Source organism: Neolamprologus brichardi, chromosome 23 (assembly GCF_056152115.1).
Source record: "Neolamprologus brichardi isolate AB-2024 chromosome 23, ASM5615211v1, whole genome shotgun sequence".
NCBI lineage: Eukaryota > Metazoa > Chordata > Actinopteri > Cichliformes > Cichlidae > Neolamprologus > Neolamprologus brichardi.
The window spans coordinates 33,642,780-33,657,526 of record NC_142125.1 but is presented as its reverse complement, the minus strand read 5'-3'; the positions used below and the strand labels follow the sequence as shown (position 1 = coordinate 33,657,526).

The 14,747-nt window shown below is 39.9% G+C and overlaps 2 protein-coding genes across 3 annotated transcripts in view; one reads left to right on the top strand and one right to left on the bottom strand.

Annotated features, from left to right (window-relative positions):
- LOC102783988 (gamma-aminobutyric acid receptor subunit beta-3-like) overlaps positions 1-590 on the bottom strand; it is an 89,034-nt gene extending 88,444 nt beyond the window's left edge. For both annotated transcript variants that reach the window (XM_006795695.3, XM_035909892.2), the window contains exon 1: positions 294-590. In XM_006795695.3, the coding sequence (XP_006795758.2) occupies positions 294-442 (149 nt within the window). In that variant the 5' untranslated portion in view covers positions 443-590. The remainder of the gene's footprint in view (positions 1-293) is intronic.
- LOC102783699 (gamma-aminobutyric acid receptor subunit alpha-5-like) overlaps positions 1-13,821 on the top strand; it is a 43,689-nt gene extending 29,868 nt beyond the window's left edge. The window contains exons 8-10 of the mRNA XM_035909893.2: positions 1,978-2,130; positions 2,401-2,612; positions 7,180-13,821. Coding sequence (XP_035765786.2) covers positions 1,978-2,130; positions 2,401-2,612; positions 7,180-7,479 — 665 coding nt within the window. The 3' untranslated portion in view covers positions 7,480-13,821. The remainder of the gene's footprint in view (positions 1-1,977; positions 2,131-2,400; positions 2,613-7,179) is intronic.
- The last annotated feature ends 926 nt before the right edge of the window (positions 13,822-14,747 follow it).

The window sequence follows — 14,747 nt, the reverse complement described above, 5'->3', positions numbered from 1 at the left end:
AGGTCAGTGTTGGGACAAAACGCCATATCCTGTGAAACTCTGAAGACCCATCTGGTCACCAGTAACCCATTTAGGGTTAGGAATGGGCTTGGTGTTAGCCTTAATGTCTAGCAAAAACACTACCACTACCCCTCCCATTATGTCTAACCCTGACACTTGATGCATTGACACTGACTTACTGGGTGTTAAGTTAAATGATCTAGAAGGACATTTTCCAGAGAATAATAAATCATTTTAAATGCTGTGCACACAGCTTTGGCAAAACAGGGCAAAACAGTTTCCCTCCAACTCACCAGTTTACCAGCATGGCTGCATTGTTGCTTGACACAAAAGGGAGTTCCCCACAAACACTGTGAAATACAGATCCTTGGGAGAAAAGTAAAATCCACCAGAGGAGCATGGTCTTCCTCTTTCCTTTGCCCCCGGTCCTTTCAGGATCCATGCATCAAGTGCAAAGGTAACCCTTTGCAAGGGATGTGTCTGGATGATTCCAGCAGGTGTAGAAGTGGACTGGGTAGTTGTGAACCAGGTGGCCTGGAGTCATGAAGGCATCAAAGGGCCCGAGCGATTAGGTAGAAGAGAGAACTAAGCATGCTGGGGAACTCCAGATCGAGGCATGGCAGTGACAGTGACGCTGATAAGTGTGCGTAGCGGCCGTTCGCCCTCAGCACAGGGCAGCTGCAAAATAGAGAAATTTCCCCCGGTTTTAAGCTGATGTCAGCTGATGAGTTCAGCGCGCTTTCTGAATTGCTTTTTCTGTCCTCCCCAAGCCAGTCAGTTCCATGAAGAGCGTTGGAGGTACCAGAAAAATAAAAAGAAAGAAAGAAAAACAACATAAAAAGAAAAAAAAGAGGTATGCAGATATATCTACACGGCTATCCCCCCTCCATCCCACCAGTGATTAGAAGCAACGAGTGTCCGTCTCCGTGGCTTAGAGCGTGCGCTGAGGTGTGTGTCAACAGCTAGAGATCATCCTTCATGTGTGTTTGACTGTGTCTACGTGTGTTAGAGCCTGGATTGGCAGGGCGGAAAGGGGCGGGGTTTGGAGCTCAGCAATGGATCCCAAGACAGGAAGCCTCAGCACCCCCCTCAACCCCCCCGCTTTTTAACTCCCTCTCTTTGAGCTCACTGATGGCAGGATGCAGATTGTAACCAGGGATTAGGGAGGTTCAAAAATCCGATTGTGCCTGGAGAAAGCCTCATGTATTACTCTGTGTGTGTGTGTGTGTGTGTGTGTGTGTGCGTATGTGTGTGTTTGTGAGGGAGAGAGAGAGCGGCTTGTGTACGTGTGCCCCAGTGTATGGAATACAGTCATTAGATTTTTCATAGTTTACCAGCGCCTGCAGTCACAAACTGCTGCTGGCGATGGGGATTTTTATTTAAAACCCTCAAATGCAATCTTCTGTTGTTTAACAGAGTATTCTGTCCTCCCACTTCCCACCTCTCACACACTTTTACCTCCCACTGTCACGGCCCATTGTTGAACCCAGACATTAACTGCATAATAATCTATTCTCGTGTTCTCACAGTAATTAACACCACTTACGCTAATTTTTCCTTTTAATAACAGACCTGAAGTCAGGTTCATTTTGCTGTTATTTTTAACTGAAGTGTTCTCTTTACACATTTTCACCAGTCTCCAACACCTCTGATTATTTCATTAGTCTAATGGTAGAATAGTGGAAAGAAGGGGAGCTTCTCAAATGACACTTTTCATTCCTTTTATCCAGTGACTGAGCACCATTGCAGCCATTTTACTTGTTTTTTGATCACACTGCTGGTAGTTTGTTCTAAAATAAAGACATGCCCAATGCCGTAGACTAAACATCTTTTGTTCAGTAAGGAGGTCAAGTCGCACATTAATAATTCCTCTATTCTCAAAGCGCATCTTTAAGTAGATATTTCTGTTATTAGGACGCTGTTGTTTGTTGTCCTTATCTAACCTTATATCCTTTTTATTTGCTTCTTTCCCCTCAGGACAGTATACAGTGATGATGGCCCATTTCTTCCTGAAGAGGAAGATTGGATATTTTGTCATCCAGACGTATATGCCATGTTTCATGACTGTAATCCTGTCCCAGGTGTCATTTTGGCTGAACAGAGAGTCAGTTCCTGCCAGAACTGTTTTTGGTGAGTGAAGCTGCTTACGTACTAATCCTTTAAAAAAAAAAAAAAAAAAGTAAAAAACTTCTTATTTAACTGGGTAATATTTCCATCATGCGCATTCATACCAGGGAGAATAATAACAGTCGCTCACTGAGCAGCAGCACTGCACAAGCTGACAGTTAGGAGTTATTAAAGTGCCCACCTTCGCTGAGTGAGGCCAGTCTGTCATTTGTTTCCAGCCGGCTCATAAAAACTAAATTTAAAATCGTCATGTCTAACTTTGTTTGCACCCAGGGGTGACCACTGTGCTGACCATGACCACCCTTAGCATCAGTGCGAGGAACTCGCTCCCCAAAGTGGCCTATGCTACAGCCATGGACTGGTTCATTGCCGTCTGCTATGCTTTTGTCTTTTCTGCCCTCATTGAGTTCGCAACAGTGAACTACTTCACCAAGAGGAGCTGGGCTTGGGATGGCAAGAAGGCTATGGAAGCACAACACCCTAAGGTACAATTTGTGGGTACTTTGATACACATTTAAGAGTTTATCCTCAGATCATCCAGAAATACCAAAAACACAAACTTGGCTATGAACTGTGGTTATGAAATATTAGCAGTTGGTTGCAGGGCCTACAAGTGTGGCAGTGTATTTGAGGCATCAGCTAAGATATTACAAACCGGATTGCAAAAAAGTTGGGACACTAAACAAATTGTGAATAAAAACTGAATGCAATGACGTGGAGATGGCAAATGTCAATATTTTATTCAGAATAGAACGTAGATGACAGATCAAAAGTTTAATCCGAGAAAATGTATCATTTCAAAGGAAAAATATGTTGATTCAAAATTACACGGTGTCAACAAATCCCAAAAAAGTTGGGACAAGTAGCAATAAGAGGCTGGAAAAAGTAAATTTGAGCATAACGAAGAGCTGGAAGACTAATTAACACTAATTAGGTTAATTGGCAACATGATTGGGTATAAAAAGAGCTTCTCAGAGTGGCAGTGTCTCTCAGAAGCCAGGATGGGTAGAGGATCACCAATTCCCACAATGTTGCGCAGAAAGATAGTGGAGCAATATCAGAAAGGTGTTACCCAGCGAAAAATTGCAAAGACTTTGCAGTTATCATCATCAAATGTGCATGACGTCATCTGAAGATTCAGAGAATCTGGAACAATCTCTTTGCGTAAGGGTCAAGGGCGTAAACCCATACTGGATGCTCGTGATCTCCGGGCCCTTAAACGACACTGCACCACAAACAGGAATGCTACTGTAAAGGAAATCACAGAATGGGCTCAGGAACACTTCCAGAAACCATTGTCAGTGAACACAATCCACTGTGCCATCTGCCGTTGCCAGCTTAAACTCTACAGTGCAAAGAAGAAGCCATTTCTAAGCAAGATCCACAAGCTCAGGCGTTTTCACTGGGCCAGGGATCATTTAAAATGGAGTGTGGCAAAATGGAAGACTGTTCTGTGGTCAGACGAGTCACGATTCGAAGTTCTTTTTGGAAATGTGGGACGCCATGTCATCCGGACCAAAGAGGACAAGGACAACCCAAGTTGTTATCAACGCTCAGTTCAGAAGCCTGCATCTCTGATGGTATGGGGTTGCATGAGTGCGTGTGGCATGGGCAGCTTGCATGTCTGGAAAGGCAGCATCAATGCAGAAAAATATATTCAGGTTCTAGAACAACATATGCTCCCATCCAGACGTCATCTCTTTCACATTCTGCATCAATCACAACATCATGGCTGCGTAGGAGAAGGATCCGGGTACTGAAATGGCCAGTCTACAGTCCAGATCTTTCACCTATAGAGAACATTTGGCGCATCATAAAGAGGAAGGTGCGACAAAGAAGGCCCAAGACGATTGAACAGTTAGAGGCCTGTATTAGACAAGAATGGGAGAGCATTCCTATTTCTAAACTTGAGAAACTGGTCTCCTCGGTCCCCAGACGTCTGTTGAGTGTTGTAAGAAGTTTTTCACAGTGGTAAAAATGGCCTTGTCCCAACTTTTTTGGGATTTGTTGACACCATAACATTTTGAATCACCATATTTTTCCCTTAAAATGTTAACTTTTCTCAGTTTAGCTTTTGTTCTGTGATTTATGTTCTATTCTGAATAAAATATTGACATTTGCCATCTCCACATCGTTGCATTCAGTTTTTATTCACAATTTGTTTAGTGTCCCAACTTTTTTGGAATCTGGTTTGTATCATATTCCACAAGAAACAAAGGAAGTGTTGAAAATGATTGATTATGTGAAATAACAATATTGTTGTGTTATGTTTTGTTATCTGACTGGGGCAAATGGTTATCTAAACTTTTTCTTCCTCCTGGCCCCCCAAACCTGTCACAGCACATGGCTGCCCATCTGGCTGGTTCTGCTGGAGGTTTCTTCCTGTTAAAAGGGAGATTTTCCTTCCCACTGTCGCCAAGTGCTTGCTCATAGGTGGTTGTATGATTGTAGGGTTTTGCCTTACAATATAAAGCGCCTGGAGATGACTGTTGTTGTAACTTGGCGCTATATAAATAAAACTGAATTGGTGAATGGTGATATGTATCAGGGTTGTCTTGTGGACATTTTGGGTCCTTAATGGAATTCCTTGAAGCTAACCATAATGGATAATGTTACGAGGTTCAACACAGGGTTACTGGGGAAAGCAAGCAAGCACAGAAGAAAAAAAATCAAACCTACAATGAAAGAGAAAATTTTATTTGAAATCTGAGGAATGTGAGCAGACAATAGACAGTTTTAGCATTATGTCATTTCCATGTTGTTATTTGTTAAAACCAAAAGCGACCATATTTGGATGAGTGTGAAGTGCATACTGAATTTTATGGGCTCAAATTGTGGTCATAAATATTTTGTACTTGTAAATCAGTTTTGTAGTTGTAAATCAGGATTTGTATGTGTAAAAAGAATTTGTGTGTGTGTAAAAAAGATTTGAGTGTGGACTTAACCAAAAGATACATGTGAAACTCTGCACTCAAGTTTCAAGTTACAAGTAAGAATTTTGACCCTGTTTTTCTTCCTTTCATCTGATTGGCGAATGTCATGTTAATCACAAATTTACCTATCCAATCAGAGAACAGGTGGGTTTGGCTATTGGACTAGTGCTTCATGGAGCTTCAGGTCCTTGAAGGGAATAAATGCCTTTTTACATGCCAGCCCAGCATTATTCTTCATCAACACAAAGGAAAACAGTCTGTGGTGGTCTCAGTTTGGTGATTTTTGTGTCACAGGTTTACGTGCTTAATACAGGGACCTCTAGGGCCTTTTCAACAGCGCTGCGGACCTGGGGGGGGGGGGGCAGTATTGTGGAAATGACAGTCTTCACTAGTGGGGATAGTTACAAAGCTTTCTTCGTCATGAATGAGCATACATCTTTTTATTGAATATTTGAAGAATTAGCAAAAGAAACAAACCCTTGTAGAGGACATAAAGTCAGAGATAGAAACAAAAAGGAGCAGGTGCATCTAGTGCAGGTAGAGCTGCTGCAAAAACCCACAGAGCTCAGCAGCCAGCGCAACAAATTCTGGATCCTTGGCTTTTAGTTAGCAGTTAGCATTAGCAGCACATGCTGCGTCCGATGTGAAAGGACCTTTATGCTGCCCACTGTGACTCATAGCTATGGTCCCGGGTCTGCCCTGACTTTGTGTTAAACTAATCCTAAAGTATTTCTAACCACTGATATACCACAACTTTATCCTTTCAACAGCTACTGAAAGTTAGGGGACCTAGCTTCTATTGAATCGTACTTGTACTTGAAACTTGAGTGCAGAGTTTCACACGTATTTTTGGCTAAGTCCACACACAAATCTTTTTTACACACACACACAAATTATTTTTACACATACAAATCTGTTTTACACACACACATAAATTCTTTTTATGCACACACAAATTATTTTTACACATATGAATCCTAATTTACAAGTACAAAACTGATTTACAAGTACAAAATATTTTTGACCACAATTTGAGCCCACACAATTTCACTGACCAAAAAACTGAAGCACAGTTATTTATTTGATTATTTGTCAGATGATACCATAACAAAAATCCAGAAGAAATTCAGTGACTCTACTCTAGGCCTCTAGGCTTATCTGAGAAACAGTACTGCTTACTCTATGGTACTATAGGGTTTTAAACAGTCTTAAGGTCATTACACACCGAACACACTCCAAAAACACCAAAGTGAAATTCCCAGTTCTTTGGTTCCAAACTTGTTGTGTATTGTATAAAGGAAGAATTTAATGGTTTGATCCAGGAGTTGAAGCTGTATGACGACCACTTTCATACATATCTCGGGATGACAGTGGAGTAGTTTGAGCTGTTGTTGGCAGAGTTGAGACCACATCTGAGGAGGCAAAGAAATAATTACAGAGAGCTGATTGTATGTACAGTACTGGTGTGCCAAACATAATCTGATTGGTCAGATTTCTGCTTTTGGATCAGAAAAAGCAAGCTTGGTTCAAAAAAATAAATGCCGCAATTTCGTCCAGCAAAATCACATCTGGTGTGTAAAGGCCTTCATGCCAAACTAATCATTTTCTGCCTTTAGCTACACCGTTAGCAAACAGATATTAGAGCAGTGTTACATTTACGTGGCACTGAAGCAAGTGAACTTCAGTATAAGCGTTGAAAAAAACAGTTAAGTACATAAAAGCACTGTGAGTCATCAGGATATTGAAAGTCACTTCACAGCATGGATTACTATACATTCTGCTTGGTTTAGTAATCCCAGTGATGTCTAGGACAATCGCCAGGCATCTGTTAACAGCTGCACTAAAACATATATACACAGTGCAGTCATCATAAATAAAACTCAAACTGACAGAACACCAGTGGAAATCATGCTGCTAACTGATTGAAATTCAATAACTCAGCAGCCCACATTTTACCAGAATGTTCCGCCAGAAATATTTCACCTCAGTAAGGTCACTAATCACTCCAGACAGAACGAAAAACACAGATTCTTCTCAAGCCAGAAAAAAAAACTGTAACAGTAGAGCAAAATGAGGCTTGTAACTAACATTCTACTCAACGTGATCTGTCCTGCCGTAGAAACGAGACCCGATGGTTCTGTCCAAGAAGCCCAATAACGTGTGCTCGGCAGGTGTCAACTACACCCCCAACCTCACCAAGGACACGTCCATCTCCACCATCTCCAACACAACGTCGGTACACCTGCGTTCTGCTGAGACCAAGACGATGGACCCCAAGAAGACCTACAACAGCGTCAGCAAGATCGACAAGATGTCACGGATAGTGTTCCCTGTCCTCTTTGGAACCTTCAACCTCGTCTACTGGGCCACGTACCTCAACAGAGAACCGTTGTCGAAAGGAGTTGTCATCTCAACGTAATCGCTCTTCTTATTGTTCCTTTTTTCAGGGGCGTGGGGGGAGGGGGGGCAGTTTGTGTCAGGGAGAAGGGAAGGTTGAGCCTAATTGAAGAGGGGTGATCCATAATGAAAGCGGCCATTGCTACAGCTCTGCCTCCAGACTAAACAAATGTGAAAACAAAGAACAAAAACTATACTCACCTATTTAGATCAAGCACTTTGAATGGATGCAAGGCTTCACGATTCCCTTTCCTATTTTTCATGGCCTAAAAAACTGCTTCTTAAGACTACATTAACAGGAGAGAGGGTGCTTTGCTTCTTTCTCATCTATTCTGCTGCAGTTTGCATGATGCTCACCCCCAAAAAGGGAACATGGACTCCTCTTTGTCTTGAACACCGACCATGTATATGTCAGTCATTGCTTAAACTATGGGAGCACACTTGGTCACTACTACCTGGAGAATTTAACAAAGTAATTTAATGCTTCATGTTCTTACTGCACTGGGCTCATAAACTCTGCAATCTAACTCGCATTTGAATTTTAAAACATGATTTTAAAATGTACCTAATTCCGCGCTATGAGAAAGACACATCTCTTGAGATTGATGCTGCAAGTGCATTAATAATGTCGTTTTATGTCTCCTTTTTTAAAAAAAAAAAACTAAAGAAATCTTGCCAATTCTTTTCCTCTGCCTAACGCAGAGGGTGCTTGTGTCTCTTGTTGTACATCTTTACTTGAAGATTCAAGAACTGTTGCTGCAGGCCTGGTTTCCCAAAAGCACTGGCAGTAAGAGTCTCAAAGTAAAATGTGAGAGGAAAAGAAGTTTTGAATTAAAAAGTCATCATTTAGGGCCAGCAAGAATGTTTGAAAAAAGCGTTGTTTTTTTTTCTGGCCTACTTACACGAGGGTGACTGGACGGCTGTGGCAGATGTGTTAGCACAAATTAAGGATTGGATATATGTGATTTAACAGAATTTTGAGCCTGGGTCACTCAGTTGGGAAACCAATATGCACAGTTGAGAGACCAAATGGAGAGTAAGTCGCATACAAATCAGGATAGCGATGTGGACAGTTTTGGGACTGTCGTTTAGAGATGTCCAGAAACACACCCAGCTAATGTGTCCACAGAGAAAACCAGACTCATGTACAGTTCATAACCCTGTTTTGGTTTTTTAAAAAACTGCTGGTGAAATTTACTAAATGAGTACTGTGACAATTTTGTAAGGCACTGACACAGCTGCTATGTATTTGTAAGTGTTCCATTTCCAAATGTGGGGAGGAAAGTATTTAACTTAATCATATGAATGTGGTTTTCTAAGGGTTGCGACAGGTAATTTGCTGCACACTGTGCCGTTATTTAACACCGAAAAGAGCATGCCTTATATTGCACCTGGATGCGATAGTTGTCGCAAGGAGCATTAATTTATGTGGAATGCCAAGGGGAGACGTTATCAGAATGAGCATGTAATTGGTTCGGGTATATGGCTGTGACAAATCTTTGGATCTGCCCTGTCAGCTGCTCACGCTGAACAGTTCGAGCCAAGCCCCACATATTTAGTGTATTTTGATATAACAAAGCAGAACATGCCGCAGAGCATCGGGGGCAAGGACAGAATTACAAGATGTATACAAACCATGGCTGTATAGCTGGTAGCAAGGTTAGTTTTTTTGCAGTGTGCACAGCTGTTTGTAGGTTTTTTTCATCATGTTTCATCAAATAGGCAGCGGGTCACAGTGAAAACAGCAGAGAGCTCAAAAAATAAACAAATAAACTCAAAAAATACACACTGAGCTCTGTGACATCACAAATCGACTTCATACATTTTGTCTACTTTGTAAGTTCTGTCCCAAAAGTATTTTAAGAAAAAACTGTAATGTTCGTCAAAATGTCACTTTAACTGTGACGAAGGTGTTGGAGGTGTTCCTAAATATCAGGATTGTGCAGGTGGCTGTGAGTCAGATTCTTTCTTTTGACTTTAATAAATACCTGCAGACCCTTATGCAAAACAACACATTGCACGGTCACAGTACCAGCCTGGGTTTGCAAGTCGGTTGGGATTTGACAGTTAATAATGTTTTGTGTTGTGCTACACATCCTGCACATGGGCTGTTAAACACATGTTTTAGGTTTATAAGGCCAAGCTGGTTGTAGTAAAGTAATAAAGCAGTCTTGGGCTGCGTCAGCCTTTAAGACGACAGTTTCTGACGCAAGACTAATCATTGACCTTTTTAGTAGATTACCTGCAGAACTTTCCACTCCCACTGAGCTATTCTTTTTCACATACAAAAAGTGAATCAATAATTTTCTCACTCATGCCTCTTAATAGCAACACTTGAGATAGCTCAGTTCATGCTTTGCACAAAGTCAAAGTATTCTGGGTCATTTAAACATCTTCTCAGGCTGTTGGAAAATGTTAACTCCAGTCTACAGTGTGTTTGTGAAAGTGAAGTGCTGGGGGAAAAAAGATGATTATCGTGTCGTGTTTCTGGATTCCAGCAAAGCTATACTAGAAAGAAAACCTCACGCATATATCAGCAACAGGAGACAGAAATTCAACAGCTCAGCTGCTAACAGGTGACCAAAGATTGATTGTACCATGAACTGACTCATAACGGTCCACAAAAGTGAGCAACACAGCAGAGCTCTGTCCTCTCAGAATTACTTACTATTGGGTTCAATCGATTGGGTCAAGTTTATCAAAATTGTACCCCATTTGCATTAATTTACTTCACCTCCGCGAGCTAATCCAATGTCACTGGACTGCATTGATTTTTTTTCTCAGAATGTTTCTCTGTTATGAAAGCTTGGTTCGACGAGGCCTTTAAGCTGCAAAGAATTTGGGGAAATTAGGCCGAGTGTCATGAGAGAATCATGTAAATAGCCTTTTTCGTTTTCAACGTAGCTCTTTGCTTTGACACAAAAAAGACAGATTGTCACATTTGTGTTCTGAAGCCCTTAGTAGAAAAAAAAAGCCCAATGTTGATGTTAATGATGTTATTGTCTTCAATATCTTTTTTCTTCTGTGTACATGTGTGAGTTTGTTTCGTTCTTGTGGCTTGTATTAGAGCTGATCAAACTTGATCTTTGGACTGATTTGTATTTTATATCTACAGTGACTTAATTAAAGCGACGAGCACACATTTTGTCATTACAGCTCAAGCCTACCTGTTGCACAGCATGTGTTGGTTTGTGGTGAGACAAACTCAGGAATAAGAGGACCCCATGCTCCCAACAGAAATATCAGTTCTTCATATCTATCATATGGATTTTGAACACCAACCTCTCTCACCTGCTGCTGGGAACATTGTCCTCCAAAACTCTAGGCCGCTAAGCAGATATTTATACACTGGCTTGGTGAGAAACCATGTAAATAAGGGTGACATCAGCTGCTATCTGCTTTGCATTGTGTACTTAAGTCCACCTTAAGTGATTTTATTTTGACTTTGTGTGCCAGGATATGCTGTGGTATTTTCGTGCTGTTTAACTGATGCTGAAGCTGTCATTTATGGAAATCTAAGATCCAGCTTTCTGTCAGATCAGACAATGTTTCAGTTTCAGTGCAATGGCAGCCAAGTACAGGATACAGACGAGACATCTCCCCCCCCACCAATCTGTAATCTGTCTGTTCCTCGACTTCCTGTTTGTATCTGACACATTATCAAGTAACTGTACACACTTTCTGTGTTTGTATTTCTGATTAGGTCTGCAGTAGTTGAGTTCTTCAACAAGTGTGTTTTTTAAACTAAACAGTTGTTTTTATTGAGCTTTATTTAAGCTTTGTTTTCTAACATATAACCAAAGGAACTATTACTGTAAAAGGTCACTGATAATGTCCCTGACAAACACATATAGCCTTCATTATTTTTTCTGTGGACAGCAGCTTCAGTCTGACAGAAGTTCACTTCACAAAGGTACTGGGTCTCACCTGTTATTCTTTGAATTCTTCTATTTTCAGTCCCATTGCTTCGGCTGTGTAAAATCTAAAGAATCTAGGCCTGTACTCTTTTGTGCTTTTATTTGGGAAAGAATGGGTCTTTCTAAAGAGATCACTAATTTAAGAGTGCTACTGTAATAGAATGAGGCATTGCAGCAAGTCACTTCATCTAATTTTTTTGTACCTTTCAGAAATTTCTCAGTCAACTGTAAGTGGCATTTTTGCAAAAGTGGAAGTTTTTAGGGACACACAGCAACTCAGACACCAACTGGCAGACCACGTAAAGTTAGAGAGTGAGGTTGCCAAGAGCTGGGGCATATAGTGCATAAGTGTAATCAACACTCTGCTGAAGTGCAGAGTTCCAAACCTCCTCCAACATTACCATCAGCACAAAAAACTGTATAGCAGGAGCTTCGTGCAATGGGTTTCCATGCAGCGCAGCTCCTGTAGGTAGCCCAGTACGTTTGTGCAAATAGTGTATCTCTACAACTATTAGCTTGTCCATAAATTTGGCTAATATGGAAAATTTACAATAACTTTGGTGATCCTCTGACTTTTTCTAGTGCCGTCATCAGATCAAAATTACTGTGGCTGGTGGGTAATATATGCAAAATTAATTCATCTTAGTTTAGTTAGTTTAATTCAGAATCAGTCAAATAAAAATAAAAATAATCCTCCAGTCTATAAACTAAAAATAACATGAAAGTTCAAAAACTTTCAAAAATAAATTATTTTGACTGTTAACAGGCTAAACAAATACAGCTTACATGATGTTATACCAGCTTATAAACATCTGTACCCGCTGCTAAACACCAGCATATTGGCGTCATCGTTGTTAGCATGGGGATATTAGCATTTAGCTGCATGTAGAATAATAGTAGGCAGACAGATGGATGAACACTTAAATTCAATACATTATAAATCCTCTGATGTTAATTCTCAGTGATTTAATAAATATTTCTGACTGATAACAAGCTAAAATAACATATATGTAAAGTGGCATTTGTTATACTCAGCATTAATGTGTTATGTTTGATAATATTTGTCGTCTTTTTATCAATTTCTTCTATTAGTAGCATGCTGGCATTAGCATTTTACTGCATGTAAAACAGTGATAGGCAAATAGCAAACACTGACCTTCTAAAAAATGAATGAATTGAAAAATGAATTAATAAATCGATGTATAAGCATATTATACCATATTATTAATCATCGGAATAAAACAATGCTAATATCATAATAGGTTTTTAATGCTAGCCAGCTAAATTAATACAACTAACATGATTTATCTGCCTGTTAATATTACACTTATTAGCATCAACCTTTTAGCTCTGTCGGTGTTAGCATACTGTGCTTGATAGCTACATATTAGCTACATATAGAACGTTGACAATATTTGGCAAACAGACGAATATAGGATTTTATTTTTTCTGCTGTAGAAAACTCAATCATATTAACTATAGGACATCATATATTTAGTACTAACCACATTGTAATTCTGTCATTTCCAAAAATTCGGCAAAGCTAATATTATGTTTATATGCTAGGGGCTGAAGACAAGTAACTCACGTATATCAGCTCATTCTCGTGAGCTGTCAGGTCAGAGGATCCCCATAGTGCTGAAACCTGGTAGACTTCCTCATGTCTGTGCACAACTTTCTTGACGTAAACCAATGCACCCATCCATTTAACTATCTCTCTTTCTGGCCAAGAAACAACCCCTCCCTCCTTCCTTCAGCCACTGTGACAGACTCATCTGCCATACATCTGTTAGAATAAGGGATTTAGTTCTGCTTAAGTTGCTTTCACCCATTCAGGGAAGCCCCTTACAGCAAAGCGCTTCTGTCCAATTTAAGCCCTGACTGGCCCAGCCCTGATGACAAACACTTGTTTTTCTCAGTGTGTTGTCTGGACAGCTGTGGCTGATGCATGTTAGGAACAAACTTAGGGTTGATTATATGTCCTTTATCCCAAGCTAGCTCATGGGCAGTGAAGCTGACTGACGCTTTGAACTCTTGGCTGGGGAATTTATTGCACATTCAGCAGCTGGTTTAAAGGACACTTGCGGAGCTACGATAGCAACAGTTGCCTGTTCAAGTAAGGCTAAAGGTGACCAATAAAATACATAAAGTTGCTCATGTTTTTTTTTTCAAGAACTTTTTACAAGAATATTTACGAAGAACCCATCAAACAGACTTTTGCTTAATTTTGCAAAAATGCAGCAAAGCCATTGTAGCTGGGCTTAATAACGTATTTGTGTCACTCATTCTTTGTTTTATGTATTGTATTTGTTTTGTGTATTATACTGATAATGATCAAATAAAAAGGATTAGCAAAGATGCTATATAGTACATTGCAAACACTGCTGTAGCTCAAATGTTGCTTTGTTGAATCCTGATTAAAGCTGCACATATAAAAGGAAATCTGACACTGGTATGTCTGAATCCTGTTTGATTGTCTATTGATATGCTTTGATGAACTACTTAATGCAATTGGGGTCACTTAGAAATGTTATTTTTATAAGTAATGCAAATTTGCTTTAATTTGATATAATGTGAAATCCATCAGAAATCTTTTTCTTTTCCATTTTTTAAGTTTGATCTGCCTAGTATCTAAGAGGGCATACAGAGGCCCATTGTCACTGTGTTTCAGTGGCATATGATATGCTGTGGTATTGTTTTCATAATGATATGGTAGACGATGATATATGTTTATATTTCCCCAGTTAATGAAGCTGTCAGAGGTTTAAGATTGACAAATAAACTCTTTATAGCTTAATTAAATGGGACCTGCTAAGCAAAAGTCAGCTTGTACTGCTCTGTTAGGGGAGTAGTACACACCTTTGTGTTAAGCCCTCAGCTTTTCAGTTTCATGCACTGAATAACCTTCATTTATTAGGGCGCACGTCATTGTTTTCCCATACAGCCTTACACACAGCAAGCCAAATGGATTGCTGTGTGTAATGATGACATATTTCATCTGAGATAAAATCTTTGGGAAATGGTTTTCCTAATGATCAGTCGGCCTTTTACAACAGACAGTTATCAGCCTAGGCAATAGCTTTTATCACTTGTTATCAGTCCTGCTCATATCAACAACAGGTGGTGTCATCCACCTACAAGGTGGAGACTGTTTTGCCCGTCTAAATTTAAGTAATAATGAGGAACTGTCAAGCAGATTTGCCTTTTGGACAAAACTTACATCATTTAAAAAGAAAAAACAACCTTTTTATGTTTACACTAGAAAAAAATTGTGCTCTGTATAAACTGATCAAGTACATTTCATTTGACCAGATTCCACTGAATTTTATATTCTTCTGATATTTCAAAATTACATCAAAAATATACATGTACA